General features: G+C 43.1%; 6 protein-coding genes across 15 annotated transcripts; 4 read left to right on the top strand and 2 right to left on the bottom strand.

The window, feature by feature from the left end:
- Nucleotide 1: 1 nt before the first annotated feature.
- On the bottom strand, nucleotides 2–9,050 carry LOC129581338 (oxysterol-binding protein 1-like). 2 transcript variants are annotated; one of them, XM_055472340.1, is made up of 14 exons: nucleotides 8,569–9,050; nucleotides 6,866–7,095; nucleotides 6,097–6,332; nucleotides 5,153–5,381; nucleotides 4,800–4,908; nucleotides 3,153–3,360; nucleotides 2,930–3,088; nucleotides 1,979–2,224; nucleotides 1,717–1,857; nucleotides 1,605–1,657; nucleotides 1,354–1,477; nucleotides 996–1,165; nucleotides 655–875; nucleotides 2–598 (listed from the first exon to the last, which is right to left on the bottom strand). In XM_055472340.1, exons 1-14 carry the CDS (start codon nucleotides 8,766–8,768, stop codon nucleotides 450–452), a joined length of 2,475 nt encoding a protein of 824 aa, XP_055328315.1. In that variant the 5' UTR covers nucleotides 8,769–9,050; the 3' UTR covers nucleotides 2–449. The 2 variants fall into 2 exon arrangements, with proteins under 2 accessions (XP_055328315.1, XP_055328314.1); XM_055472339.1 differs by having other exon boundaries at nucleotides 6,097–6,335; nucleotides 8,569–9,048.
- Nucleotides 9,051–9,569: 519 nt separating this feature from the next.
- On the top strand, nucleotides 9,570–13,378 carry LOC129580853 (protein unc-119 homolog B-like). Of its 8 annotated transcripts, none has more exons than XM_055471565.1 (7): nucleotides 9,570–9,726; nucleotides 9,843–9,999; nucleotides 10,434–10,842; nucleotides 11,748–12,029; nucleotides 12,288–12,504; nucleotides 12,608–12,780; nucleotides 12,919–13,378. In XM_055471565.1, the coding sequence occupies exons 4-7, from the start codon at nucleotides 11,852–11,854 to the stop codon at nucleotides 13,044–13,046; spliced, it is 696 nt and encodes a 231-aa protein (XP_055327540.1). In that variant the 5' UTR covers nucleotides 9,570–9,726; nucleotides 9,843–9,999; nucleotides 10,434–10,842; nucleotides 11,748–11,851; the 3' UTR covers nucleotides 13,047–13,378. The 8 variants fall into 8 exon arrangements, with proteins under 8 accessions (XP_055327540.1, XP_055327543.1, XP_055327547.1 ...); XM_055471568.1 differs by having other exon boundaries at nucleotides 9,843–10,003; XM_055471572.1 differs by lacking the exon at nucleotides 10,434–10,842.
- A 144-nt stretch (nucleotides 13,379–13,522) lies between these two features.
- On the bottom strand, nucleotides 13,523–15,978 carry LOC129581295 (uncharacterized). The gene is made up of 7 exons (XM_055472281.1): nucleotides 15,779–15,978; nucleotides 15,482–15,564; nucleotides 15,330–15,377; nucleotides 14,847–15,053; nucleotides 14,541–14,705; nucleotides 14,156–14,362; nucleotides 13,523–13,932 (listed from the first exon to the last, which is right to left on the bottom strand). The coding sequence occupies exons 1-7, from the start codon at nucleotides 15,866–15,868 to the stop codon at nucleotides 13,902–13,904; spliced, it is 831 nt and encodes a 276-aa protein (XP_055328256.1). The 5' UTR covers nucleotides 15,869–15,978; the 3' UTR covers nucleotides 13,523–13,901.
- A 162-nt stretch (nucleotides 15,979–16,140) lies between these two features.
- On the top strand, nucleotides 16,141–18,933 carry LOC129581113 (WW domain-binding protein 2-like). Its single transcript, XM_055472006.1, has 7 exons — nucleotides 16,141–16,428; nucleotides 16,506–16,608; nucleotides 16,937–17,168; nucleotides 17,276–17,431; nucleotides 17,695–17,814; nucleotides 17,888–18,009; nucleotides 18,407–18,933. The coding sequence occupies exons 1-7, from the start codon at nucleotides 16,373–16,375 to the stop codon at nucleotides 18,434–18,436; spliced, it is 819 nt and encodes a 272-aa protein (XP_055327981.1). The 5' UTR covers nucleotides 16,141–16,372; the 3' UTR covers nucleotides 18,437–18,933.
- A 672-nt stretch (nucleotides 18,934–19,605) lies between these two features.
- Nucleotides 19,606–23,562, top strand: LOC129581300 (uncharacterized). 2 transcript variants are annotated; one of them, XM_055472285.1, is made up of 4 exons: nucleotides 19,606–20,060; nucleotides 20,793–21,864; nucleotides 22,514–22,943; nucleotides 23,372–23,562. In XM_055472285.1, the coding sequence occupies exons 1-4, from the start codon at nucleotides 19,977–19,979 to the stop codon at nucleotides 23,514–23,516; spliced, it is 1,731 nt and encodes a 576-aa protein (XP_055328260.1). In that variant the 5' UTR covers nucleotides 19,606–19,976; the 3' UTR covers nucleotides 23,517–23,562. The 2 variants fall into 2 exon arrangements, with proteins under 2 accessions (XP_055328260.1, XP_055328261.1); XM_055472286.1 differs by lacking the exon at nucleotides 19,606–20,060 and adding an exon at nucleotides 20,388–20,468.
- A 455-nt stretch (nucleotides 23,563–24,017) lies between these two features.
- On the top strand, nucleotides 24,018–27,365 carry LOC129581228 (leucine-rich repeat-containing protein 15-like). Its single transcript, XM_055472190.1, has 3 exons — nucleotides 24,018–24,594; nucleotides 25,110–25,911; nucleotides 26,445–27,365. Exons 1-3 carry the CDS (start codon nucleotides 24,238–24,240, stop codon nucleotides 27,101–27,103), a joined length of 1,818 nt encoding a protein of 605 aa, XP_055328165.1. The 5' UTR covers nucleotides 24,018–24,237; the 3' UTR covers nucleotides 27,104–27,365.
- The last annotated feature ends 530 nt before the right edge of the window (nucleotides 27,366–27,895 follow it).

The raw sequence follows: 27,895 nt of genomic DNA, 5'->3' as shown, positions 1-27,895 counted from the left end.
ATAAACTTCCAACAAAAACTGTTAATAATAATTCTGAACCGGACAAAAGGAGTATGAACGAAAACACAAAAAGGGAAAACACTGAAACATCTTCTATCTAGTATCTACCCAATCTACTTAGAAAAGAAAAACAACAAATCCCCAAAAACTACCACCAACCGCCAAAAACCCAACGACAAAAAGCAACATCATCAGCAGCAGCACTGGGCAAAAAAGAAACGAAATAACTCCGAAAATCAACACTTCAGTCCGCACAGATTCTAGCCACATTATGATAAAGTAAACGACCAGCGAATTTAAAACTAGAATCTTTTCTTTCGTGTCCAGCAAATCCAGATGAACATGTAAATATGCACGTGAGAAGGCAATTATCGGTCAAAACTGTCCCAGAACGACGCTTCAGGCCATACTTTTTGCAGCAGGTCAAACCACTGAAACAGCCACATATTTTAGAATATATCCGGACACGCTGACCAATCCCGCTTGGCCTTGGCATCCCAGTAGCGTCCATTGGTGGCCCAGATGGGATTGCCCGTCAGCGGATCTTTCTTCCGCGTAAACCACACCGGTTCCGAGTACGGCTTTTTGCCCACTAATTCTGCATAAAATAAACTTCACTATAACAATCACCTGACTATACCCCAAGCATCGAACCTTCTGGAAGAGGACTATCCGACGCTGACTCCTTTAACCGTCGCACAGCCCGCTGCTTCTCCTCGAGACGCGTTTTGACCTTGTTGGCTTCATCCCAGCTGCCCACTTCCATCAGGCGCTGATCGGGACGATTCCGGCTGTCCGTAGGAGCCACATCATCATCCGGCTCGTTTAGTTCAATGGCAAATTTTCCAAAATTGTACATTTTATCACTATTTGGCCTACAATGACAAGCATGATCGTACCATGTATACCAACGTCTATGACGAACCTTCTGGTGATTCTCTCGATCTCCCAAGTCACCAAACTACAGAAGTCGATAACATAACCAAAATGCTTACAAAAGCTGGTTTTTCTTCCAAAGATTCATCGGGGGATCCGTCTCAATCACCCCTTGATCTTTAGGACTGCTCTGTTCTCCGATGACCTTAGCAACGGCAATGTGATCGTCCCATGTCCCATTGACCACGAACTTCACTTTCCCCACAGAGTCCGTCACAGCGCCCGTGACCTGTAAAAACCAAAGTGGCGAATTACTGCGATAAACATTCACGTCTAATTTTTGTGAAGAAATAAGAAACCATTAAATGGGGAAAAAGCAGTCGGAAACCACACCGCGGCAGAAGGCTATCTCGTATAACACATTCCTGCGCACGGCAGTCCCAGGGTAGCACTCCTACACTTTATTCTAAATGTTACCTTGCGTGGTATGTCACGGGAAAAATAGCTATAGGCTGAGTATTTCAGCATGCAAATATCGCCCGTCTTGTGATTTTTGATTTCCATGTCTCCCGCCTGATCAATCCATAATTTGCCCACGATGCTATATCAAACAGGCAAAACGTATTAACATGAGTTACGTGATACGAGTTTTCGCGTAATCCACTTAAAACGATACAATACTTCTTATTTATTATTTCTAATGAGCAGAGCAGAAAGCCCCTCCTTACATGTTATTCACAGTTGTCGTCACCTTCCGCCATGTGTAATGATTATCCGACTTCTGCAATTGTACTACAACGTAGGGACTCCATTGTTTACACCGTTTTCAACCATCCTTACCCGAAAGACTAGATGCGTAATACCAAGAGGTACCACCTGCAGATACTTCCCACGGAATTTGGTCGATGCTGTGAACTCCTGCCAGCAGACCCAGTCGCGGGACTCCACATGCTGTGCCACCATCGGCGGATGATGACTGACCTACGACAAAGGTTTCCTTTTGGCAAATCCGTCACGCACATGATCGGATCAAACGCAACCCAAACCCCAAGAGACCTCACAAGGTCGGATTCTCTCCTTTCCGCATACACGTCTTGTTTACCTGTTCTGCAATGGCCCGCCAGCCAAAATCATCACGTCGATCACACTCGTAGGTCTCACCGAGCAGCGGGTTAAATGGTTTGTTAGTGCGGACAGCCGTGGTCGCATATGATGAGACCGTGAAGGCTGCCACATAGGCCATCTGTTCGCAATTGTCATCACAGGCGGCAGCACGGTCCAAAATGTCAGAATACTCAAAATCTTCCGTTAAACGTTGCAGCATAGATAATGGTTCGCTAAAATTTACCTATCAAAGCAAAGCACAAAAATCACATGCATCCTTTCAAAGGAAAAAGAAACAACATCATCAAATTAGTGGTAAAGATGTACGCTCTTATTTTCGCTTGAATGCGCAAACTGAAAGCAACATCTCCCACGGAAAAGACCGTAGCTATTTTTCTCTACAGGAACAGGAAATGCTACTCTAAGGCCTAACACCGGGGGCTTTCCAGCACGTGCCTAGAACACAGGCGGCTGGAGCAGCACATCCGTTACGCACCTTCATCGCAAGAAAGAATTCAGAATGCATGCTAATTCTGTCACAGACTCTTGCTTTCTTTTCTCATTAAGCTATGGAATTTCTCCCTTAGCTTAGACCTGCTAAGTTTCGAAAGAATGCACTCCCCAGTACGCATTTTTTCTGAAACTTGTCTTTCAGAAAACTAAACACTATTCTTAGTTTCTGATTCATTTTTATTCACTATTCAAGTTAGTTTTTGTTTCCTATATGTGCGGTGACGCAATAATCACTATCTGACTATCCCTCTACGCGTCCATTATTTTGTATGCTCTTCGAATTTATGATGTGATGGAATGTTCATCAGGTTTCATCGTAAATGTAAGAACAGTGTATGTAAACAATGCCGTAATTATCGCACTCGTTACTGTCAATATCTTGACACAATGCTCACTTACGGATTACAAAGACGACCAAAATCAAACAGTTACTTACGGGCATGGGGATTTTGCTTAAGTCTCGTCCAATACAGTTCTTCATAATACTCCACAAGCTCAAAGTCGCATTTGGACGATTAGGAATTTTGCTGCGCCGCGGCTTGCCTCGCGCTTTCCGATCGCTTGTGAATATGGCCGGTACATTGCGCAACTCTTCCTGTTCAAACCAAACCAGCTCAGTTTACCGTGGATACGGAAAAACACTGGCTGACAATACACACTTCGTGAATGCTCTGAGTCTGGACTGGTGGACGCTTATTGAGTGCATTACTGCTGCTTGCACCCAGTGCTTTGCGTGTAACCACACTGATCTGCCGCTCCTGCCGCTGTGATTTGGATGGAACATCATCGGCATCCTCATCAGAATCCATTTCGTTAGACATGCTGTTAAGGTTTTCACTGCCCAAACTCATACTACTGTCCGTGCGCCTGCAAATTTATCCAGTCAGGATGTTTTGAATCGTATTTGCATGAATACACGCACAGAAGTTGTAATTTGTAACCCAACAAATATTAATATTAAGCTTCACCCTGTTTTTAGATTAATTACTTATCAAGTCATGATGCTCACGGCACAAGCATAATTACAATCACAAATCACAATCATGCATTACAAATGTACACAGATGTAATGCAGAAAAAGTATTCGTCCACGTTTCGCAAGTAATGGTAACAGCCCTCAAACAGCCTCAAAAAAACGTAACTCAAGAGTCAAGACTAACGTTATCAAAACACCAGACTAACCTTTTGGATAAATAACAAACAAAATGGCTACATATGAGAGTTTACCGATGTCAAAAAAATTAATATAGTATGATTACTGCATACAGCATACAGTTAACGGAAACAATTGAGCCGGTGTAACAACAATAACATGAAGACGTCGAGCTTCTGGAGCTAAACAATTCTCGAAAAATAAAGTTTTTCCTTATTTGTAGATAACTAGATGGTAGCGCCAGACGCTCCCGTGCATACCCAAACGTCATAGCGCAAGAATATTCTTACGGGCAGGCAAGAAATAAAATCTGTCTGCCAAACAAAAACTTAACGGGCCGTATCAAATAGTTTAAAACTTTAAACCCTCAACAAATTACAGTTATAACGCGCGAAACACATGAAACTGAATCTAAGTAAGCTCTAAAATGATAATTAAAAATATACAAAAACATCACGCACTGGAATACCTCACAAGTTAGCTGCCACTTCCTCGTCTGCACTTATGAACATTATAAACTGGCGTGGAAGCGATCGTGTATTAAACAACAATTAATCCGTCGTTTCATAGTTTACTGAACGGAAGCCTTCCAGACGTTTGTGAGCTGATAATAATTAACGCTTCATTTCCCTGCTGACAATTATCAAATAACATACTACTGCTAACCTGATAAAACCTTGACTGTGATAGAGCTACGATCCAATAAATTCCAGAAAGTAACACCACGCAGTGCTAAAAACTACCGCTGTCACAGCTCTTTACTGACTCAGCCGCAATCCTGAGCAAATAGGTCTACAAACCAAGAAAATATGGGCAATTACTCACCGACTGCCTAATGACTCATGGGATACAACAATAACTCCTAATCATGTACATACTGACATACATATAATCATGAACGAAGCACTACACTCGCACGTCTTCACGGATGACACCCTGACACCCAGACATCGATAACCGATAACCTAATAAAGATGACATTAAACTGAGACTACTGCAGGATACTCTAACTTGTAAGACCCAGAATCGTAGACTAACTTGATAAGATTGTGTATAATATTTGTACGTACGCGGTAATCACATCATTCGCACCGACACTTCGAACATTTTGCAACTTTTAAAACTAATCACAGTTAAAAATAACGGAACTTACTTGTGTGTTTTAACGGAAGCCCCTTCTGAGTGAGGAATGGACACAGAGACGACAAACTCTTCAGGAAAATTATCCTGCGCATCAAAGAATTCGTCCTCGTCGGATGGACCTGTACAAGCATGCAAAACACTCTCATCACCCTGCAGCAAGACTAATTAACGCACTGCCATCGATTGACGACAAAAAGAAAACAAGCAAGTCAGAAGCAAGGGTTTCGCTACCTCCCGACAAATACCGCTAATACAAAAAGAAACACCTGCTCGCGCATCGATCGATAGGCCACGGCAACGTTTTGGCATCGAAGACGTACTCATGCCAATTGCGCCAAGAACGTCGTACAAGCCCGCTCTCACCTGTGGCAATCGGTTTACCCGAATTGGCACTGCTCCCACCGGGCTGGCTGCCTTTCATGGTGGATGATTTGGCCGCCTCAGCCTTAGCGGCCTCCTCCAGACTGCTGTGCTGCTTGGCCAGCTGCTCTACCATCTCAGCCAGCCGGACGCGCTGGTCGTGTTCATGACCCAGCATCTTCTGCCATTTCTTCCCTTCACTCTGCGCCATAGTCAGGAACTCTTTGGAAGCCTGCCAGTAGGCCATAACACATCTTGCAATACATCGTAATCCACGGTTTAGAAATAAACGGTTTGTAAGTATTTCCTAAAGACACTCTACAGACGAAAACAACACAGCCGGGAAATCTAGTGCAATCATGACTAATCAGCTCCATGGCCTGGTCTTTTCAACCGCAGCACGACCATACAGATTTTCGTTACGAAAATAGTGCGTCATCTCATCATCGCTTCGCAACAAACAAACATGTTATCCCGTCACAATGTAGCAATTGTCAAATCCCCTGCTGAATCTGAAAATTATTGATTACGAATCTTTGAACTTAAAATCAAGCAAAATTTGCGGCGGATGAAAACAGTTTATTCTAACCTTTATCGTCCGTTATAACTAATAGAGAATCGGAACCATAATCATACACAAAATGGACAACCGTTGAAAAAATACAACTGCGCATGAGAAATGGGGAACAACCTTCGTTCATTAAATCAGAATTATCATACGTTATGGCCAAGCTAGAATACCACATAAAGCCGACCGCAGAAAATACCTTACGTTAGTGAGTTTTTCTGCATCCAGCAAATCGAAACACATTTCCCGCAGCACCGGGACAACTAACCACTCTAGTCTGCCATGAAGATTTTTGTCGATTATCGACAAGCATCTCGACCATGAAACATCCACACTCATGTCCCATCACCAGGCACTTAAAAGTCACAGGTAAACTTACGTTCAACAGGGCTGTGCTGGTTAGCCGGAACAATGTGGCCCGTTCGACAACCGCCTTAGCCTTGGCACTGGCGTCCGGCGGAATTGATAAATTCTCCAATTCCACAATCAATCCCTGCAGTGCGCGACCTTGCTTGCTGATCTGTTCGTGGCACGCGTTGAGCTCGTCGATTTTCGAACTCAGATTCCGGATTACCGCCTGAAGATCGCTCTTCGAAACGTCCTCTTCTTCATCATCTTCTGCCAAGAGACAATTCACTGATGTCGAAATGACAGTCAAACTTATTGAACATCGTATAAAACTACAGATAAACTGGAAATAACGTTCTATAACAAGGCCAATATCCCTCCATGAAGAAGAGGAAAAAACAGGAACATCCAATGCATTAAATTCCGATCTACACACCACCGAACATAAATGAATATGCCGACAAGTCAATCTATTTGGAAACACGGTTCGGTGGATTCAAGACAGGTAGCGAATAGGAGAACATGGGGAAATCCTGACTAGCTTAAAATAGTACTTTCCTTACACGATCGAGCGCACTTACGAAATGCGCTCGATACTGATAAGCGAGAAAGATTATGTTATCAACACTATAACTCTAATTACTCAAAGGAGACCATACAGCAAGAAATGTTCCTACTTCCTACGACGGTCACCCGCGTAAACATAAAAGTAGACAGAAAATTCAATTGAAAAACGATACAAAAATACCAAACACTGTTTTACAGTGATTTTAATACAGAGTGACTCCAGTTTTCCTTACCGTCCGGTTCGTTTCCAGATGAATCGTCCACTCCAGCCTTGTTTGCCCGCGTTTTGGCCAGTTCAACCGCGGTAATCCATCGCTGACGTTCCACCTCCGAATTGGCCTTCAAATGAAATGTCTGATCGCCCAACTTCTGAATAGCAAAATTGCACGTGTCGTCAGTGGTCACATTGGCTCCTCTCAGCCGGATGGAACCTCGCGGATGATCCGGCACATCCGAGGGAGACCTACAGTGAAGAGAGTGAATACTTGCGAATCGGATTATTTATCCCTATAAGTGTAAACCTGAACAAAGTGCATTCGGTGCAGACGCATACCAGCTGAGCCCGATGCAGAAAAACTGTTGTGAGCCAGTAATGCGCAAAGCCGCAGACAAGGCAGATATACAGCCCCGCGTATGTCAGGGCTGAGCAAATACCTTACGTCGTCCAGACAGATTTATAAATCACAACAACCGCCTACCACAACCATATTTCCGCCCTGGAACATACTGTATAATGAGTTGCGTCAGTGCCAGCACCGGATTATGTAAAGAACATCAAATGCCCTAAATTTGCCCAAATCTCTGGTACGATTCGAAAAAAGACGTCAAATGCATTAATCCATATCTGCACAATGTGTGCATCTGCCAGATGATGGAGATCCTACCACCGGACAACACTCATCAACTCATACGTATCCGACAAAGCCGATTCCGTACGCTGATTAGATTCCTTACAATCTGGCTTATCCGTACTTATTCACTACCTTCCTGTCTTCACAAGCAATCATTCCAAACCGCTTAGCCAGACAATCCAACAGACAAAGTCACAAATTAAAGGGAAAAAGAAGCACTCTCCGATCTACTTGAGCCGCGTACGGTGCTTCCATCTCCGCTCTGCCCACACCAACAGCATCGATTCAACTTTAAGTGTCGCAGTAATCGATCATAACGTCAAGTAACCATGAAACGCGCCAACCAAGAGATGAACTAGAAAAACAACCTACGGGAAACCCTAAACTCCTTCAGAGCACAGATACAAAGAGTAACTGGAAAGCAAAGTTCCGAAATACAGAAATATAACATTCACTGCCCAGTGGAATAAAGTCAGGAAATCGAACACACAAATTACGCTAAAATGAACTTCCTTCTCAGTAAATCGCGTGAACGACTCATTAAAAAATGTTAAGACTGGAATAAAACTGCACCATGAAAGAGAAAATAAATCAAACTTATCCGGGTACGTACTTACTGAAAATCTAAAACAGATAAATATTTTGCAAATTGCAATACTCTATAATTCTGGACCCAGCGAGATTCCACTGCGACTCCAGTTACACAGTAAGAACTATTTACTGTATTATAAAGTCAAAAAATTCTTTCCGGGAGAAATCAAGCATCTACAACCAGAGATCACAAGCTACCAAAGTAAATACTGACAACAATCACAACAAACAAAAATGTTTTTCTATGTGGTACTGTTTTCATTCCGAGAGTCAGCAAGTAAAAACCATGCTTTTCGAGTCCTCTGCAATGAGTTACAGTCTTCCAGCGTTCAGCAAAGCCCGAAGGCTAATGCGCACTGGCAGAACACGTTGACAGAAAAATTACAAAAGGAAAATTTTACTGGTTTTACAATTTAATTTGCAAACAACAAACGCTACCAGCAACACGAGATTAGACGTAGAGTCAGTCAGTCAGACAAAGCGTCAGTAATTACCGATAGTACGTGAGGACATTCTTGGAGAGGACAAAGTATCGCTTCTGGTAGCCCTTCAGATAATTAGTCCATTTGTACAAGTAGCCCTTCATATCGGGATCCCCGCGTTCCGTGCGCTCACGGGATGATGGCTCTCCCTGACCTTGAGAATTGGCCAGATCCAGATTTGGCATCTTCGCTGCTCGTCCGTGGTCTGTCATTACGGTTTAGTTTGCGATTTCCACTGCCGAAGATAAGTTCTGCAACACCGTTTCGCGCCACACCACAGATAGGTGTATGAGATAAATCGAGCGAAAAAAACACACCTGAACTGAACGAAACAGAAACAGGAAAAGAACCCTACAACTCACAAAACCTACAAGAAAATAACCATAGTAGCTCAAGACAGGAAAATGCCAAGTAACACCCAAGAAATTGAAAAACAATTTACAAATTCACAAAAAGTTAGGCACACGAAGGCAGCGCGTGCCACAAGAGTCTTAAACGTGTGGTCGGTCGTCACGTCTACAGACTCTACACACACGCCATATGGCAATGGTGCACGGACGTTATCCTTTTGATCGTTTATACATAGCACTGGCTGTTGGCACATTGCAAAGTCGAAAAAGCTCTCCAAATGGAAAACTGTGAAATGTATTGCAAATTACTACTGCGTAAAAAAAATCTGTAAATTTTTATTGATAACGAATCAGCAAAAGTCGTACCGGAAGTTACTTACTGGTTACTGCAATAATTATTTAGGCCTCGTCCCGAATTCGAAGCGAATCTCGTTGCGATATAGCAACTCCACCTCGCGAGGTGGCTTCGCGTACCGTATCTGTAGGCGTGGCCACTGCATATAGCCACCTCGTGCGGTTGAGCAACGGTACCAAAGCTAGATTCGCTTCAAATTCGAGACGCACCCTTAGAAATGCATTAGTTATGACGGGAGTTGCGATTTCTAACTGTGCCGCTTACGGTCCATCACTAGATAAAAACTACACCAACAAAATAATGGCAGCTGCTGAGCAAAAATTAATGCGATAATCATACAAGTATTAATTATTAATTTTCCTTTTGAATTTTAATGTATGTAAGTAGTACTGTACTGACTGCCATTCCTGCAATTTTCTTGTGTACTTAGTGTACAGAGTAAATAAATTATTGCCAATGAATGAGGTACGCAACGGCTTAACTTCTAATAATTGTAATTATGGTTTTTATAATTCGGAGGCTGGCGAGCATAGCAGAACTCTTTTGCAAGTGTGTTGACTGTTGAGGGATTACATATATAGAGACCGCGCGCGACTCGGACGCTTTCCATTCCCAAGTATTTCCAGATATCCTTGAAACTCAGGACAATTATTTGTTTATCCTTGGGGGATGTGCAGTTGAGGAAAAAGCATTAATCGATCACTGGTAATCCGTTACATCTTTGGGATCGGTATAGAAGTAAGTACGTACTGTAGTAGTAGCACAATTATTATTACGCTTCACACATCCACAGCTGCTGTATCGCGGCGGAGCTGTGTAAAATGTAAAACGTCGCTGTGTATTGTTGTACAACGTGTACAATAAGTACTTCTGCTGGGTACTCTCTGAGGTGCAACACCAGCGTGCACCATACGATGGCTTTGCTGATCGATCCGCTCTTATCCACGGGACTGACGGGAGAATCGTTCCCTGAAAAACGGACAGCCTAGTACGACTGGAACAGTTTCTTTCCGACTAGTGCTGTCAAGTTGCAGTTTTTGAGGCTTGTGAATACGTATCTGCATATGGATACTGTATGTAAGCAGTAAGCTCCGACTTAGGCTGTTGCGAAGCGATTCCCCTGGCTACCTCTCTTCGTCGTATTAAATTTTTGTTATTCGATGTTCCTGCAGATATATTGATCTTATTTACACCTTTTGTCCGGGGCGACATATTCGGATTTGAAAGCGGATAAGTGAAAGGATCGTCCCGACTCCCGTGCCAGTAGGGAGAAACGAATTCCTCACTAAGCAACCTCCGATTGTCGCAATATCATTGTGGCGATTTGTATTCGGCGCAGCAATGAGCCGCTCGTGCCAACGATGATCAATACAGCAGCGTGCAACTTGGCTTTGCCCGCATAGAGCAGTGCTTGAATAGCTGGTCCTGATTGCTTCCTCTATCCTGGACGTTTACTAAATCCACATCCCTTATTTATCGGAACAAACGATACGGAATTTACACGGTAGTGTTTCCGACACCAGATTACGCTGTTTAACGTTCGCTCTTTTTCGCTTTGGCAACTGGCTTGCACCGTTGCACGTAAGTGCACCTGACTGAGTTTTCGTTATTCGCGAATATGTACTGTAGTATCATAGAAAAGGAAAATACTGTATTTTCCTTTCCTGATACTGTATTTTATAAAGGAAAATACTGTATTTTTTCACAGTATTTTCCTTTTCTATGGTATGTACATTCATAGTGCTAGAGTGTCTAGTGATTAATTACTTTGTAAGACAGTGTATTAATAATGAATACGTTCGATGGGATTTTTACAAAGCTTTAAGGCCACGGTGACAACTCTACCTCTGCTGATACTTATTAATGCTTGTCACTTACAGTACTTTCATTTGCACCGGGTAGCGAAGGGACGTGATAGGTCTGGTGAAAATATTCATTTTCGTTTTATTGTTTTCCCACATTTCTTCCTTTGTGTCTGCCCTAGCATTCTTCCAAAGGTTGTACAAGGGGTTCCTTTTCTGGTCTTAATGTTTGCAGTGATGTGCGTCGGTGCTTTGCAGTGACGTCAGTTTCCGTTTAACGGAATAACCCGGTAATTCAGTGAATCTAATTAACAGGAAATTAGTAAAAAAATGATTTATTTCAGCGCAGTTGAAATTAAGATTTTCTGCCCAGAGTTTTTAACTGATCGTTTTGCGTAGTTTGAGTGACCAGGACGCGTTCACCAAGATGGATACAGTATTCGTTAAATTGTGTGATGACTCGGATACATGTTGTTGCCAGTTAATGGGATGTCAAAGGCGCATTAAACTATTGCAGTACTTCGCAAAGAAAAGTTCTTGATGGTTGAATAAAGATGAGTTTCACCGTTGACAGCGCGGCTAACTTTGATCACATGGATCATTGTGTTGACGGCAGTTGTTGGCGTTAGGCGTTTTTTGCTGTGCAAAGCATGTTGAAGCGCCTCAACACTGTTTTTATTGCAGAATTACACAGGTGTAAATTATCAGCTGCAACCAGATTTTACTGCCAGCCAAGATTAGTCGGATAGTTCTGTCGTTCTTGGTTGGGATTTTATGTCGGTTGAGCCATGCCGGAATCGGCAGTAACGAAGGACGCCATTCAGCGGCCTGTTGGCACTAGGGAGGGACGTCGTGCCGGTATTATGCCACAATCATCCCATCCGGCCTCGACCACGGAAGAGGATCTGCGTCATAAGGAATGTATTTCACCCGAAGATGTCATGAATCTGAATGCAATTACCAAAGGTAAATGGAAACACAGGTTCGCGGTGATTACGTTCCACGATTCCATTAGTATCATTTTCGGTGGAAAGATATCGTTTTTCTTTCTAGTCAGTCTTACAGCGGTAGTTGTTCTCCAGCTGAGAAATTTACCTAATCCACAGCTGTGTTCCGGGCCAGTTGAAAGCTTTTTTGTACAGACATGACGTATTTTTTTATCCTTGTTCCTCGTTGTGACTTGAATGTTAAGTCGCTCTCAGCGGGAATTTATGTCTTTTATAGATTATTTATGCTCGGCGGATGCCAATATTTATGATATTGATTTTATTCGCTTTAAAATTCGTGATATGGAAACGGGAATGACGTTGTTTGAAGTGCAGAAGCCGCCTGGTTATGATGTGAAACATCCCGGTGAGCTGGGCCTGGATAGCGATGCCGGGCGCTTTGTGCGCTACCATTTCACGCCCTCCTTCCTTAAATTGCGATCAGTCGGTGCCACGTACGTATACGAGACATTTGAATTTACACATTTCGAGTCGGCTAGACACGATTCTAGTGCTATCGGGATGTTTTCCCAACAGCTGAAAGTGTGCTTATTACAGAGTGGAATTTACCGTTGGCGACAAACCCTTGACGCATTTCCGGATGATTGAACGGCATTTCTTTCGGGATCGGGAATTGAAGTGTTTCGATTTTGAGTTTGGTTTCTGCATTCCTAACAGCAAGAATTCCGTAGAACATATCTACGAGTTTCCAGAGCTTCCTCCAGATCTGAGTGAGTAGTCATTTACTTCATTGCTGACGTTTCTGTTCTTGATGTAGCGGAATAATTTTTGATAAGTAACCTGTAGCCTGTAGTCCTGTTACTCTTGTATTAATATTATGTCTATATTATAAATTTTTCTTTATACAGTAAAAGAGATGATTGCCCATCCCCACGAAACCCGATCGGATAGCTTTTACTTTGTGGATAATAAGCTGATTATGCACAACAAGGCCGACTATTCCTATGATGAACCGGAAGAATTGATCAATCCATGATTATTTAGCTGGAATATGAAATGGATACCCACGCCATTGGTGGTTCAGTCTGCGTACTTTGTTTGTCCACCTGCTTGGTCAGAATCTGTAAAAATCGTGGTTTTCAGTATTCTACGCCTGTAACTGGAGCAATCGCTTCCGTCCTGTTATACACATCGTTTTTAGGACGTTTTGGCTTTTGTGGCATTTTATGCCAGTTATTCTTTTCTTCGAGAAGATTGTTGGATCGTAGTTGAAGTACTCGTAGCATTCTTGCTTATTTTCGATTGTCTTTTTCTTACATCAGCTACGAAAGTACGTACGCAGATGACGTACATAAAACGATGGAAATGCTAGAAGCCTGGGACTTATTCACACGAAACGAATTGTCTGTCAAGTTGAACAGCAACATTTGTCGAAAACCTTAACAATAAAAATGTATCGAAGCTCTGAATCGGTTTAGCGTTCTTGTTGTTTACTTTGCTTCCTAATATGGGAGCTTACTTTAGTCATATCGAGCATTCATATGTACGTAATATCAGCGTTTTCTCTTGTTCTGGGAGCACAACACCAGTCCACAACAAAACACTACAACAAATTTGCAGCAGAACACTTCAGTAGCACAGAAGAATGACATCGGATATCCAGGACAACATTCAGGATCTCATGTTTATACGTAATAAAACGATGCCGAGTCATGAAGCATTGCTAGATTACTTTAGGCCGGTCAATTACGACTTTTCGTTCGACGTAGGAACATGTTAGGCTGACTTCTTTGGTATTCAGAACAAACCCGTAAGCTGTTATCCTACCCTTTCCCGGTCATCTCAGGATGTTAGGAATCACTTTAACATGCCTCCCGTATTTAAGAGGAAGCTATCTCATGAATGCACCACCAGCCAACAGTCTGAAACGTAACAGGAGGAAAACTGTTTTGCGTCCACAAGATAAATATACAAATTCGGTAATGCAAGAGAGCGGCAATGCATGTACGTCATTGTACATACGTTTTTTGAAATGATTTATTTTGAATACGTAGATGAGGTGCCTTGTTTTGATTATTGTTATTATATTAAAGCTCGTAAGCAGTTGCAGTATTTTACTACTGCAGCGGAGATTGAACATTTTACCCGCCATTACTGGCATTTTCAGGAAGAACCGACTGAGCATCATCGATGTTCATTCTTTCTTCACCCTTGGCTGGATTACTGCTGTTTCTCACAGTTTCCACAGCCTCAGTTGAAATGGACGCGGAATCAGATTGTTCAAGCGGAAGACAGGACACGGGCGGCGTGTAAGGAACAATCGCCATGCACACGCTGGAGACCGGTCGGAGACTGCAGAACAACACCAAATTGACCGATAATTTTTAATCAACTTTACCATACCCTAGATAACCATGCCAACCGAGCGCACATGCTTCTCGTCACGAATTCAAAGGAAGAAGTAACACCATGTTCTTAGTCAACAACAAGGCAGTATAACCACGAAGTACGAGCACAAAACGATACATACATTGTCCCGAGAATGTTTTCAGGTAATGGCGGCTCCTCCGTTTGCTCAGCAAGTTTAATGGCTGCTTTCAGTGAATCGGTCATTTCCAACTGCGGACAACGCCGTCTTCCTGCCACCGTCGGATACGACTGATCGACATCCATGGGATCGTCCTGAAAATCGGCCCTGCGCATTAACACAGTGCGCATCGTTTAATACACGTACGTCGTATGCAAGCTATTGAAGCCAAGCACGTATTACTATTAAAGTATTAAACGTATTATTTATTATTTTTGTTATACGAGCATTCATCTTATCGTCATGTACCAGGTTTGCACATGTTTAGCCAATGCATCGTTTAAATCGGTAGCCATGTCCATCGATGCATTGTTAGATGCCGGGTAATCTGATGGCGCATCAACCACCGGTGCCACACACTCCGAATTCGCTTGCAAGGGACCGGAATTAATCAGCTGCAAATTATCCAGCCCATGGGCTACCTCCGTAATCAGCATCTTGCTTGGTCGGGTATTGCTGGAAATTGGAATGCAATTATTACAGAGGTAGCCAGGTAGATAATAATTATCCCCGCCTCATGATTTTCCTAATTCAGCAGATGCACGTTCTATTTTATCAAAAATCAATGGATTTCTGGGATATTGATTACTGACTAACTTGCTAATCATACCAATTACATCGGGAAAGCAAAAAATCATAATATTATTATTTACTGTTAAACACTATTCTTTCATGCAAAATGGCGACAGTACTGACCAAAACCAGTCCCTTTAAATGCACACCAAAGCTTACTTATTCAACGGCAACTTTCGCTTCTTCGGCATCCCTCCGAAAATAAACCTGTACGCATTAACAGCAAATTAGGTTATTTATTTACTCACTATATAAATAAGCAAAAAGCATCCGAAAAATTCTATACGAATAAAAACAGAATAAAGCCTCACGGGGTATTAGGATCTTCTGGAGGACTGGAATTTTCCATTGCCGTCGGGCAATTTACTGGCAATCCAAAACCATGACCGTAAACCTACAAAGTTGAAACCAGCAATGTCAGTGCGTGGATTATAACGAAGAAATCTATACACTATCAATCAGTTACGGAAAATTAATACTGTAGCTATATACCATCATTACCACGGACGTGTTAACACAAGGTCATAGGTGACTTTGGAAAGACATACAAATTAATGAAAATTGTATAGTACACTGTGAACAACAAAAAACCAAAACACATAGCCTACCTGGTGGCAGTTACCGCTGCACTTGCTGTCGCAGACTCGCATGTAAAAAAACAAACACAGCTCTCCGAGGAGAGAAAGAAGAAACTGCATACGCAAGATTCTGTTAAAAACATAGCTCCTTCAAACTTACAAGTAAGTAAGACAGGAAGAAGAACAAACCTCAATAATTTCTACGTTCCAAATACAGTAACAAATGGCAAAAAATGTTTGGCAATCACTAATCAGCTACGACTCTACGAGGATACGGATCCAGAAGAGATTTTTAACCAGCCTGCCACTCGTGTGGTGGGTAGCAGTTGCATTTTCAGCCTTTAATATGACATCAGTATTTCCTGAAGGCAGCACGTACTGTACTGGAGTCTGGAAGCAGTACTGTACTAAATGTACTGCACTTAGTAGCACGTTTCTAAAATTTCTGGGAATCTTTCTTATTCGGGAATCTGGCTACGGTAGTTATTTATTAATAATTTGACTGTCACAATAAAAGCTGTGACAGACCCATTACTGACATCTTTTTCAAGCTCGATTGAGCACACATCTGTCTGCTTGAAGTATTCTGATTTGTCGCGTAAAGTGCTACGGAGTGAAAAGAATATGGCTTTGAATCAGGCGCATTATAATGGTGGTGTCCTAATCCATTCTGGAGAATGGTGAGTGACTCAGGGTAGACTAGACGTAGACCTGTCTACAATCTCAGAAATTAGTTTGGATGATCCTACTTCTGTAGGATCATCCTGTACTGCGACGGGGTGGAAATGGGCTTCGAAGGATCGGATGAAGTGGCTATGAAGGGCAAGAAGAAGGGACGCCTCTATCTGACAAGCCATCGTGTAAGTGAATCACCACCAATGCAGAGTGCACAATAATGCACTAGCGACTAGTGGAATGATTGTAATACAGTGAAATAATACTTGTACTGATATTCGACGATCACCACCTGAATACGGAACATTCCTTTGCCAGTAGAAGTATTGAATACAGATACTGCTTTGGTCTAATACCAGAATTTCAGTTTGCGTATTACTTTGTTACGAAACGTAAACACGAATGGTTTCCATGTGTCTGTGAAGGAGAAATAATACGCACTAGGTTACGTATCTATTTTTCGGAACTTAAGAAAGTGTTCGCGAGGAGACCAACTGAGTGACGTGCAATTAGGTGATCTTCACCAGCAAAGATCTGAAGGACGCGCTGCAGTCCTTCTCGATGCCCTTCAGCAATCTGGGCTCGGTGGACATTGATCAGCCGGTTTTCGGCGCTAATGCCATCAAGGGCAGCGTCAAGTCTCTGCCCGGAGGCAACTGGAATGGACAGGCCAAATTCCGACTGACCTTCAGCCATGGAGGCGCCATTGAGTTCGGACAGGCTATGGTCCAGGCGGCGAAACTGGGTAACTGCGGTCTTGCTTATTACTGCCTAACAGTAACGTTTACGGACTCGAGAGGAAATAAGGTGTCGTGTAAAAGTTTCTTCAGCGGTGTTTTGCGCGATGTGTAGCTTCTCGCAATCCGCCGCCGCCCTACAGTCCACCGTATACGAGTCCCGCTGAGGGCGGAAACTTCTACCATCCGCAGCCCAAGCAGTACATGTCGGAAGATTCGAACATCAACGGATTCGTCCCACCCAAGGACAAGTTTCCCACGGCCCCACCAGGTACTAACACAGCCATTACCTAATTAAAGTGCCACCTAGGTAGATTTTTGTATTCCGTTCACTTTCTTAGTAATTAGTAGCTTCATTTAAGTAGGGCGGCATTTTGGTATTTCCATTTTTGAAGTGGGTTTGATTTTTCCATAAACGTTGCTCATGCGTTCTAAACCAGGATAATGCTGCTGAGCATTATGGGTACATTTTTTTAAGTGCGGTCATTTACTCTCAGGGACGTTTCGTACATTGTGCTGACTGTTGAATTGTAGCGGGAGAAGTCTGGATGACGGATCAGCCGCCGCCGTATGCATCCATCTATCCCCAGATCCCACAGCAGCAGCAGCAGCAGTACAACCCGTATGGTGCGCCGGCTCCGGCTGCTGGTTACGGTATGTCGAGCGTGTGGATAAGGTGTGTATGCCCGTTTGGGTTTAAATCTTACGCATTTATGGCTTGTTACAGCAATGCCAGCCGGATACGCTGCTCCGTATCCACCAGCAGGAGCAGCTTATGTCAACACGGCACCACCACCCACCTATCAGGGCAACTACCCGCAACAATATCCAGCTGGATCTTATCCATCGGTAAAACTGGCTTGTCGACTTTTTTGTGCTTGTATCTTTGCCAGCTCTGCTGCAACTTCCTTTTGCAACTTCTTTTTATTTGAATTCGTTATGTGGTCTGTATGTTATCGGTGCAGCGTTTCTTCGCTGATCATTCAATTACGAGGACGACTATCCGGCAAAGAGTAGTTTCTTTCTTTTGATTTTAGTAATAATTGCTTTGTATTACTGTTGGAATTCTAAAAAAAGATTATTGTAGTTTGTATGTATTCCGGTAATCAATTTGGTCACGCTTTTAATGTGAAGTGAATGAAAATAAAGTATGTGACTCCCTATGTGTTCATGTGTTTCTTTTGTGGGTGAATCTTGATTGACTAGCTAGTCTGGATTATTGATGGCTGTCGTGTTCTGTTTGCAGGCTCCTCCGCCATATCAAGAGAAGCAGTGAAGTGTCCAGGGTTTGTAAAAAGGAACAACATTTAGCCTGGAAACTTATCCATTTCCATTATGATCGTCAGTTTCATCATCATCGTAACGATATCCCGCATTCCGTTATTGTTACTCGGATTTATGGTAACTATTACCCGATTTATCCCATTGATATCCCAAGAGCAGAACAACCTTGGTTACATGTCAGATTCATGCGCCAGGCCTATACGTCATTTCTTAATCTCTGATTAATCTGCATCATGATGTTAGCCGGAATTTACGTACCTGACCGTGCGAAGACATGCTGTTTTTACGTGTTTTACCTTTCTTAACTTTCTGCTTACTTCGACTTCATTGAACAATAGCTTGGTAATCCAAAAGTTATAGTTCGTAGTAAACAATGACTAGTTTGGTCTTTTATTGAGAGAATCGTATATGTATGCTTTTTGAATTTTGAGCTTGTGTAGGTTTAATAAACGCTACGTATCTAGTCAAATAAAGCTTGCTCACGACCGACGATTGTAACAGTGCTGCACATGATAGGTATTTTGGTTGCCATTCATTATGGAAGCAATAGCAAACTGATAGCAGCATAATTCCGTTGGTGTTTGTGAATGAATGTGAATAACAGGCGAACACAAACAGCACCTGTAATCATGCGTTCGGCGTGGTGTGACTGTCATTATCATCAAAACTAGCCTTACTGCGACATAGATTACCAAGACACCAACACATCCCTAAATTCTGCCAGCCACGCGTACATCCGGCTTCCGTAACAGCCGCCAGGCAGTCGCCACAATCACCACGGAGCTACATTTAAAGGTTATTGATCGATATTAATCGGAAAAACCAACAGAGGCGCTTAACGAGCGGTGGCAAGTGTCCAGTGGCGATTGTACCGGTGTTAAACACTGCGTTCTTGACAGCAGCAGGCCCGGACGCGTAATCACTAGCCTCCCGTCACTGGTCCGAGGCATCCTTCCGGGGGCGACAGTACTCGCGCACACAACAATGCGCACCACAAGCCGGTTAGTTATGCCGGCGTATTTACGCGCCGCCGGACCAGGCCTGTGTAAGCGTGTTATTAAGCAACAAGTGTTCGGTCGGCATTGTTGCCATTGTTAATACCAGATTAACAAATATATACAGTGCACAAACAAGTCGCCGATCATTTGGGGATGGGGATCGAGATGCTGTACAGTGCACTGTATGTCCGCCATTCACTGTAACCGTATTTGCACGATAGTAACCGGCAGTAGCTGGGTTTGTTACATAATAGACCTTCTCGGCAAATCTCTTCAAGGCTGCCCCGTTAGACGCGGATTCGAGCTCTCCTAATGCTTAACCGGCGTCGGTTGTTATAATTATTTTGTTGTTACGGCTATGTTGAATGACATGCTTTCCTAATTGACAACACCGCACATCGCTATAATAGCACATAAGAATCAATTGGATGTGCGATAACTTTTGCTGGTGAATTAATTTGATAGTATTTGTATTTTGGGGACGGAAGTGGGATTCGCTGCATATAGACAGACCCGGTCCATGCCGAGGATAACATGAGAAAGTTCATCTCCAGTGTTCTTGTGACTGCTCTTTGTTCCGCTCTATTCGGTCTATGGAATTCCGGTTCCGCTCTCGAGGTATACTTCCTGCACATCGTTATTATTGCATCCATTTCATCTTTTCACATGTACAGTTTTTTTAAAGTTGTCGTGAGATACTATTAGTAATTTTTCCGCTTAGACTCTTAAACATATTGGCAACACTTGTTTAACACGAGAATTAATCCACTTTTGCATAGGGTTTTTGATATATACATAGTTAATGGTTTTCCGCATTACGCACTGTTTGGTAGAAACTGTGTTTTACTCGTGTAATAATTAATACATATTCCCGAAAAAAGGGATCGTTAAGGTTACTGTCCCATATAGGTGTCTGTACTCCTAGCGGAGTAACTGACAGCTGACGGGCTTTCTGTTTTTTTTTTCAAGCTGCTGTGATATTTTAAAAAGCGCGATTTTTAAGCACGAAAGTCAGTAAAGATGAAGGTATGCATTAGCATTCGTAAACTATCTGTACTTCAGAGAAACTGCTTGCCAGAATGTAAGATCCCAGGAGAATAACATTACGAAATAAAGTGTACTAGTTAACTTCCTTTTTTTGAAACCCCAGATCGGTTTTGTACCATGTAAACTTCTAAACTAACGCAAATGCTGTAAATGCTGTCAAAGTATGAGTTATCGCTGATGATAAGTGCATAGCTTCTGCATGCACCGCTGGCAAAACGGTACTCGGAAAGCTGCGCAACTTAGGTTTTATTGCAGCATATGCTGCGACCTTTGACACTTATCAATAAGCGACCTGCTTTGCAGGGCGCAACACCGGAACCCCGTAACGCTCAGCCTCTTCCTGCTCAACCTCAGTCCCTACTAAACCCCGTAAACCAGAATGGGCTGCCGCCAAACTTCAATCCTTTCGCGGCGAATATGATTAAGGCCGCCCGCAATCCGCCCACGAATCTCCTAAAACAATACTCGTCGGGCGGCAGCTACGGCATGATCGGCAACTCCTACTCACAGCCATCCTACAGCAGCGGCGGATCGTACGGAAACAGTGGCAGCTATGGAGGTGGCGGCGGCTATGGTGGTGGTGGCGGCTACGGGTCCGGACTGGGCATCGGAAGTGGGCTGGGCTTGGGACTGGGCAGTCTCGGTCTGGGTCTGGGCGGCTTAACCGGCCTCGGAGGATTAGGCGGCATCGGAAGCAGTTTGTACGGTTCCAGTCTGCTGGGCCTAGGGGGACTGAGCTCTCTAGGTGGTCTGGGAGGACTGGGAGGACTCAGCAGTCTGGGAGGTCTGGGCGGCTTGAGCACACTGGGCCTGGGTGGTCTCGGTGGTCTAGGCGGTCTCAGCAGCCTCGGACTGGGCGGGCTAGGGCTCGGGAGCTACGGTGGTATCGCGCCCGCCGCCGGACTAGGCTATGGCAATATGGGCTACGGTGGTGGTGGTGGATACGGTGGTGGCGGCTACGGTGGCGGTGGTTACGGTGGTGGCGGTTACAACAGTTACGGATCCAACGGAGGCGGTAATGTCATCATGGGAACACCGGTGGCCTATGGCAGCGGGTCCAATGTCATTGTCGGCACACCGGTCAGTGGAAGCAATGGAAATATTATTGTCGGTACACCCGTTTCCGGGACCACCGGAAGTAACATTGTCGTCGGCACACCGGTCACCGGTTCCACGACCGGCAACGTGGTGGTAGGCACGCCGGTTACCGGTACCACCGGGAACGTTATTGTCGGTACGCCCATCAGCGGCACTGGAACCGGCAATATCATCGTCGGCACTCCAATCGGATCCACCGGGTATGGAAGCTTTGGTGGAAATATGTATGGGAACACGGGTGGTTACGGGGGATATGGATCAATCAATTCTGGTTACGGTACGTTTGGATAACAATAAACTTGTTTCTGGATAACACTGAACCGTCTGTTTTCCTCATTTGATGTAAACTGTCACAAATATCAGTTCTTCAGTTTTGTGTACAAATGTGTACATATGTATTAAATAACTTTAGACATTTTATCACGATGCTTTCGTTTTAACATTTTAATGGTCAAACTGCTTTCTAATAAATTGCGAAAACCCCATTCGTTTCCGTTTGTTTCGAGTACATGTGGAAAGGTCAAGAAAAAACGATGGCAAATGTGAATATCGCATGGCTAATCTAGCAAATTGACACAAAAATGCAAACCATTGATTTATAATCAGTATACTTACGCTGTTATGCAGTCGGAGAAATACTGTAAATTAACATTCACGGCAATCATGCATTAAGAATGATGGAATATTACTTCCGGAACCCGTTTTAGTAGTTAGTCGCCGTACTGATTATGTCGCACGATAACGACGTAATGAAAACTAATAAATAATAAATAAACAGTCGAAAAAACTTCAGTATATTGTCGATGACATAAGGAACTATACTTCTGTATACGCAGAATGCAGAGTGCAATAGCAACAGCTAAAACCATGATTTCAGCATGTGATAAATTTTGGGAGACTGATTATGCGAAGAAATCTATTTATAGGGTCGTACAACTCGTACAACATGCTACCATCGGCATCCAGCGGCGTATACGGCTTGACCTCGGTCCCGGCCGGCAGCAACGTTATTGTGGGCACGCCTATTTCCGGGACGGGGACCGGTGTGGCAACGGCATCTAACACGCTAATCGGCACCCCGCTGGGCTCGTCTACGCCACCGACGGTTATTGTTGGTGCACCATCCGGATTAGTCAACAGCGTGGTGTCGGCCAACACTATCACGGGCACGGTAACCGGCACAAACACCAACGATCCCTGCACCAACTCCCAAGGTCCAACGATTAACGGGCCGTTTGCCTTCCCGCTCAGCGGATGCAGCACGATCTTCAGTGCAATTGCACCAGATACACCGGTGGGAACGGTGACCGCCACTGGTGGGATTGCACCGTTGAGTTGGTCGATTGTCGGTGCCAGGTGAGAAACATATAATTTATACGTAATTGAAATCATGATCATGACAGTACTGTATGGTACTATAATGCTGTTACTCATCGTGAGAAAAACGCCTCGTAACCCTGCTTGCGGTATGCTGGCAATTGTTAAGATTTACCAACCAAGCTTATATCTATATACAGGCGGTATAAAAGAAAGAGTAAAAGGGTCTGCCAATTATACTAAATTTCGGAATAAAATTACTGCATTCAGTCTGTACGACTGTGTGAAGTGCAATATTACTCGTATAATACCTACGATACGAGTGCTAGAGATAGCAGCCTGCGCGCATTATCTGTCATTATAAATGTAAACTTTTTCTGATCTTATTTTTGGTATTAGATTTCGGTGTGTAATCGAAACACGTTGCAGGAGTATTTCATGTCTTATCTTATTTTGCCTTTTTTCAGTCAAATGACGATAAACGCGGCCACCGGTCAACTGGTTGTCAACATGCCGCTTATCGCGGGACCGTATAGTGTTGTCGTGCAAGTGCGGGATGTCTGTGGTCGACTCAGCACAAATACAGTCACCGTGACGGTTACTTGTCCTTAATTTGCAGTGAAGTGGGTGTCTTTTTGTTACTTTAATTTATTTGTTACTGCCACTCAGTTTTTCGGGAATTTGTATTACGACGAAAAAAATTAAACAGCTTGCGGACAGGCGCAAAAGAATGATCCATCCAAAGTTCAAATCAGGGAAGGTGGTAATTGCTGTATAGGATATGGTTAAGTCCGTACATTCCTTCGCTATATATATGGAGATTCCGCTAGATTACTGTAAATCAGTTTGCATTATGTACAATTTGCAACTAATCGAAGCGGCTTCGTTTCATGTCATTGTACCTGTGTCGCAACAGCGATTGATCTGCACACAAACATTTTTGTATTTTAATATGATATTGTGCTTTTGATCTTTCTATCTGTTTCCGTATAACAATCGTCGCTCCGTGCTGGACGGCCATCACCAATAAAATAAGTTTATATAGATATATGTGAGTGATGCGGTAATAGGTCGTGTTACCCTGTTGCATTCACCAGAACGGCGGAACGGTTTACTTACAAAGCATCAATTCCTGTTTTTTTGCCACCAGCTATCTGTTTAAAAGTTAAAAAAGAACGTTGCAATCAACAGCCGTGCTAACATTGATATCATTACAAAGACTTCCTGTATTTTCAGTTAGATACTTTTTGGTGACAACTTCGTGCTAACTTAAGGTCACCCACCCGTGTATTCCATCGAATCTAAAATTAATTCCTTCCCCCGATTAGCAATCATGAACGAGTCTTGGCTGGGAACGATGGTAGCGCTAAATGTGGTCGTTTTCCTTGGTTTGAAGACCGCTCTGGCTCTGTACTGTCCGGCTGAGTGCCGATGCTACACTGATGCGATACGCCGGAAACAGGTTCGATGTGAGAAAGGAGGTATTCATATACCGAATTCATTGGACATCCAGTCAATCGATAGCGATACGGAGGTACTGGTAGTCTCTGGCTCCTGGAATAATCACAATACTTTTCTCCTCGAACCGGAAATGTTTGCGGGAAAGGGTCTCAAAGAGATCCACCTATCTTTTTCCAAGCTAGAGCACATTGGAGAATCACCGTTCCGCCATGTGCACCGCACTCTAGAGGTAAGCATTTGCACTGATAAAAATCATATCATGAATCCGACATTGTTTTTCATGTTATTTGGCTACACTAGCAATAAAGTCTTGTGTACGAATTATTGTGTATTCTACCGAAACTTCTTTCCGCGAAAAAAAAATATTTGTTGAGTTTGTATAATTATGGCTTTATGTCGACTCCTTATTTTCGCCTAGAAAATTTCAAGTTCGTTCGATAGTCTCCATTGTCACCTGCGGCTATGCCGTACAAACAGTAATATACGTATACTACGCTAATTTTCAATTTTAATATGTGCGGCCGTGTAAGATTATGATCTCACAAATAGCGCAGATCATACGGTATCAGAAATTAAATTGTATTCAATCATGCTTGTGCGCTTGAAAGTATACATTCTGAGCAATTTAATTTGTGCCTATCTGCGTAGGCATATTTCACTGCAAACTGACTGTAGCCGAACAGATCAAGATTGTGCGCAATGCGCATAAATGCATTTGATTTTAGCGGGTTATTGGTATTATAGGTGTTGAATCTCACGCATAACCAACTGCGCTATGTCGTGGAACAGAATTTCGGTGGGCCCAAAGTGCCACCTGCAGTCCAACTAACCCACCTCCACTTGGATTACAACAATATTGAACCAATGTTCACGGGCCAGTTTAAGTATGCAAAGGCCTTACGAGTCTGGACAATGTCGCACAATCACATCCGTGAGATGGTGCCTCGCATGGCTTACCCGTTAGAAAATCTGGAAGTACTGGATTTAAGCTTCAATCCTTTGGGCGACCGTTTTGCCGGTTTTCCCGTTAACGTCAACCGGGAACCGCTGCCCAGCACAATTTTCGCCGATATGCCGAATTTGAAGGCCTTGCGGCTAGTTAACACCAGTTCGGAGTCGATGCCGTGGGCGGCCATGGGTGAAGGCTCACCGCAACTGCGGGAGCTTGACCTTTCGGATAATAATATCAAACATCTCGGGGCCAGTGATTTTTCGCTGAATAAGGCACTGCAAGCGGTCAAATTATCCAACAATCCTATCAAAACCATTGACTCCGGCACTTTTAGTGGATTATCACTGCAGTATTTGCATCTCACTGGAATCCGTGCTGGAGCACTATTGCCGGGAGTTTTCTCGAACGCCAATGTTTCATTTCTTGACATCAGCAACACCAGTCTGTCTTCGTTCAGCCTGGAAACATTTGGCCCGCTTGCAGCGGATTTGAACACCCTGGATATTAGTGCTAATCCGCAAATTAAACTTCGGCCCAAGATGTTCGCCCCGTTTTCAAAGTTGAAAAATTTAAGCATGGCAGGAACAATTAAAGGTAACTCAAACTTCCACATTTTTGACTTGTACGCTTTATAGGCCGAAGCAATATACTTATACACTCAGTAATTAGGTTCAAAATTGATTACAAATAATTACTAAGGTGGCTTCGTAACTTATATAGATATTACGCACGAATGATGAGGATGGTTATTAATGATTTTACGCACATACCGATATCTTTGTAATGGCAGCGTGATGTATTATGTACAAAGTAAGTTCATAATATAAGGGCTCATGCAGTTGACCAGTATCATCTATCTTTCAACAGAAGTATATCTGTTTCTAAATTCTAGCCTGTGTTACATATATGAGATAATTGTAGGTAATAGCGAATTTCAGTGTTACTATAAACTTGTACTGCATGTTAGTCCATGTGTAATCGTGTGTGCACACTGTAGTTTGCTGTACTCGTAATAGAATTATGGCACAAAGTATAATATATTGAACTAATTGAAGACTTTACCTACTGTATATACACCACAAGTATGCAAAAACATGCATAATATGGTAATAAATTTATAACTGCAGGTCAAATACCCGATGATTTCTTTGCGTATCCCAACGTTTTGCAAAACCTGGATCTGTCGCGAAATAAATTAGGTAAACTGAGCGACGAATTCTTCAGTCAGACCAAAGACCTGATTAATCTAAAGCTGGGATCCAGTCAGCTGACCGCCATCCCGTTGAGTGTGCAAAATCTTTCCAAAATCCAAGCCATTAGTTTTCGCAACAATCGTATATCCGTTTTTCCGGAAAGTGTGCTCATGGCCTTTACGAATTCCCAGGCACTGGGAGCATTGCGACTAAACCTCAACCCGTGGCAGTGTGATTGTGCGGCGCTCCCGCTGATCCGCTGGTTGACCCAGGAAAAGGGACATCAAATTGTTTGTACCGGAACCGGCAATGCTACGTGTCCGTTGTGCGAAACACCCGATGGGCTGAAGGGGGTACCGTTGGACCGTGCGTTAGTCATGATTGATGCCTGCACAACTACCACTACTAGTACATTAAGTCCGCTTTTTGACGTCAGTGTGGATAACAGTACGGTTATGTGGAATTCAACGGGCGCAGTCGGCAACTTAACAATGGTGGCTGATTCGGGTGTTCTCGTGAAGAGCAGCGGTGGCATCATTGTTTTTTTCTTGGGCGTTCTATTAGCCGGTACCGGCATAATGTCTTACGATTAGATACGAGTATATACACTAGCATTAGTAAGACTCGTAGTTCAAAAGTAGATTCTTTTTAATTTTCTGTTATCACGTTCTCTGTCGCAGTGCAGACTGTTTTAAAGTAACGAATCTGTTTGTCATGATAAAAAATCATAATTAAACAAGGTATGTTAACGAATTTTTTCAGAATTTTGACACAGATGCTTTTAACGCTACATGCAGCTGAAGTTCTCGAACGCTGGTGATGGTAACTCAAAACTGATGTTATGTACAACTCATTTATTAGTTTGGCTTTTTGACTGCGAAATTAAAATATTTTAACCAACAATTATTGAACATTAGGCATCTAGGAGGGTAATTATCTGCATTACTAATTATCTGCATAAGACAGAAAGTGTATACGTTTTCGCTATCCGTTCGCCACATACTCTAGGTTTTGCAAACTTGTTGTTAACTGCACACTGCTCGCTGCATCCGGTAAACGTGTGGCATTTAAAAACCGTCAAACGTACAGTAAATGATGATGTAAATCTATTGTTAGCACAGAATTTTACAGACAATTTTGACGAAATTTTATCCCATGGTTTGACAAAGGTTTGTGAAAAAACATGTTCAACTGAAAGAAAAATTTGATCCATATACTAGGCACATGTAGCGTCTGCATGGGTGCGGTACCGTAATTTATGGGATACTGAACTCGTCGTACATGTACTTCACATTTGACGGTTTAGTGTACATGGCTAATTTGTTGACAAAAACTTGTGCCACTAGGAGCATCATAACAAGGTCCTTTCCGCACATTTTCACGCC

The sequence above is a fragment of the Paramacrobiotus metropolitanus genome, unplaced genomic scaffold, assembly GCF_019649055.1.
Source record: "Paramacrobiotus metropolitanus isolate TYO unplaced genomic scaffold, Prichtersi_v1.0 Parri_scaffold0000005, whole genome shotgun sequence".
Taxonomy (NCBI): Eukaryota; Metazoa; Tardigrada; class Eutardigrada; order Parachela; family Macrobiotidae; genus Paramacrobiotus; species Paramacrobiotus metropolitanus.
This window is presented reverse-complemented; position numbering and strand designations above follow the sequence as displayed.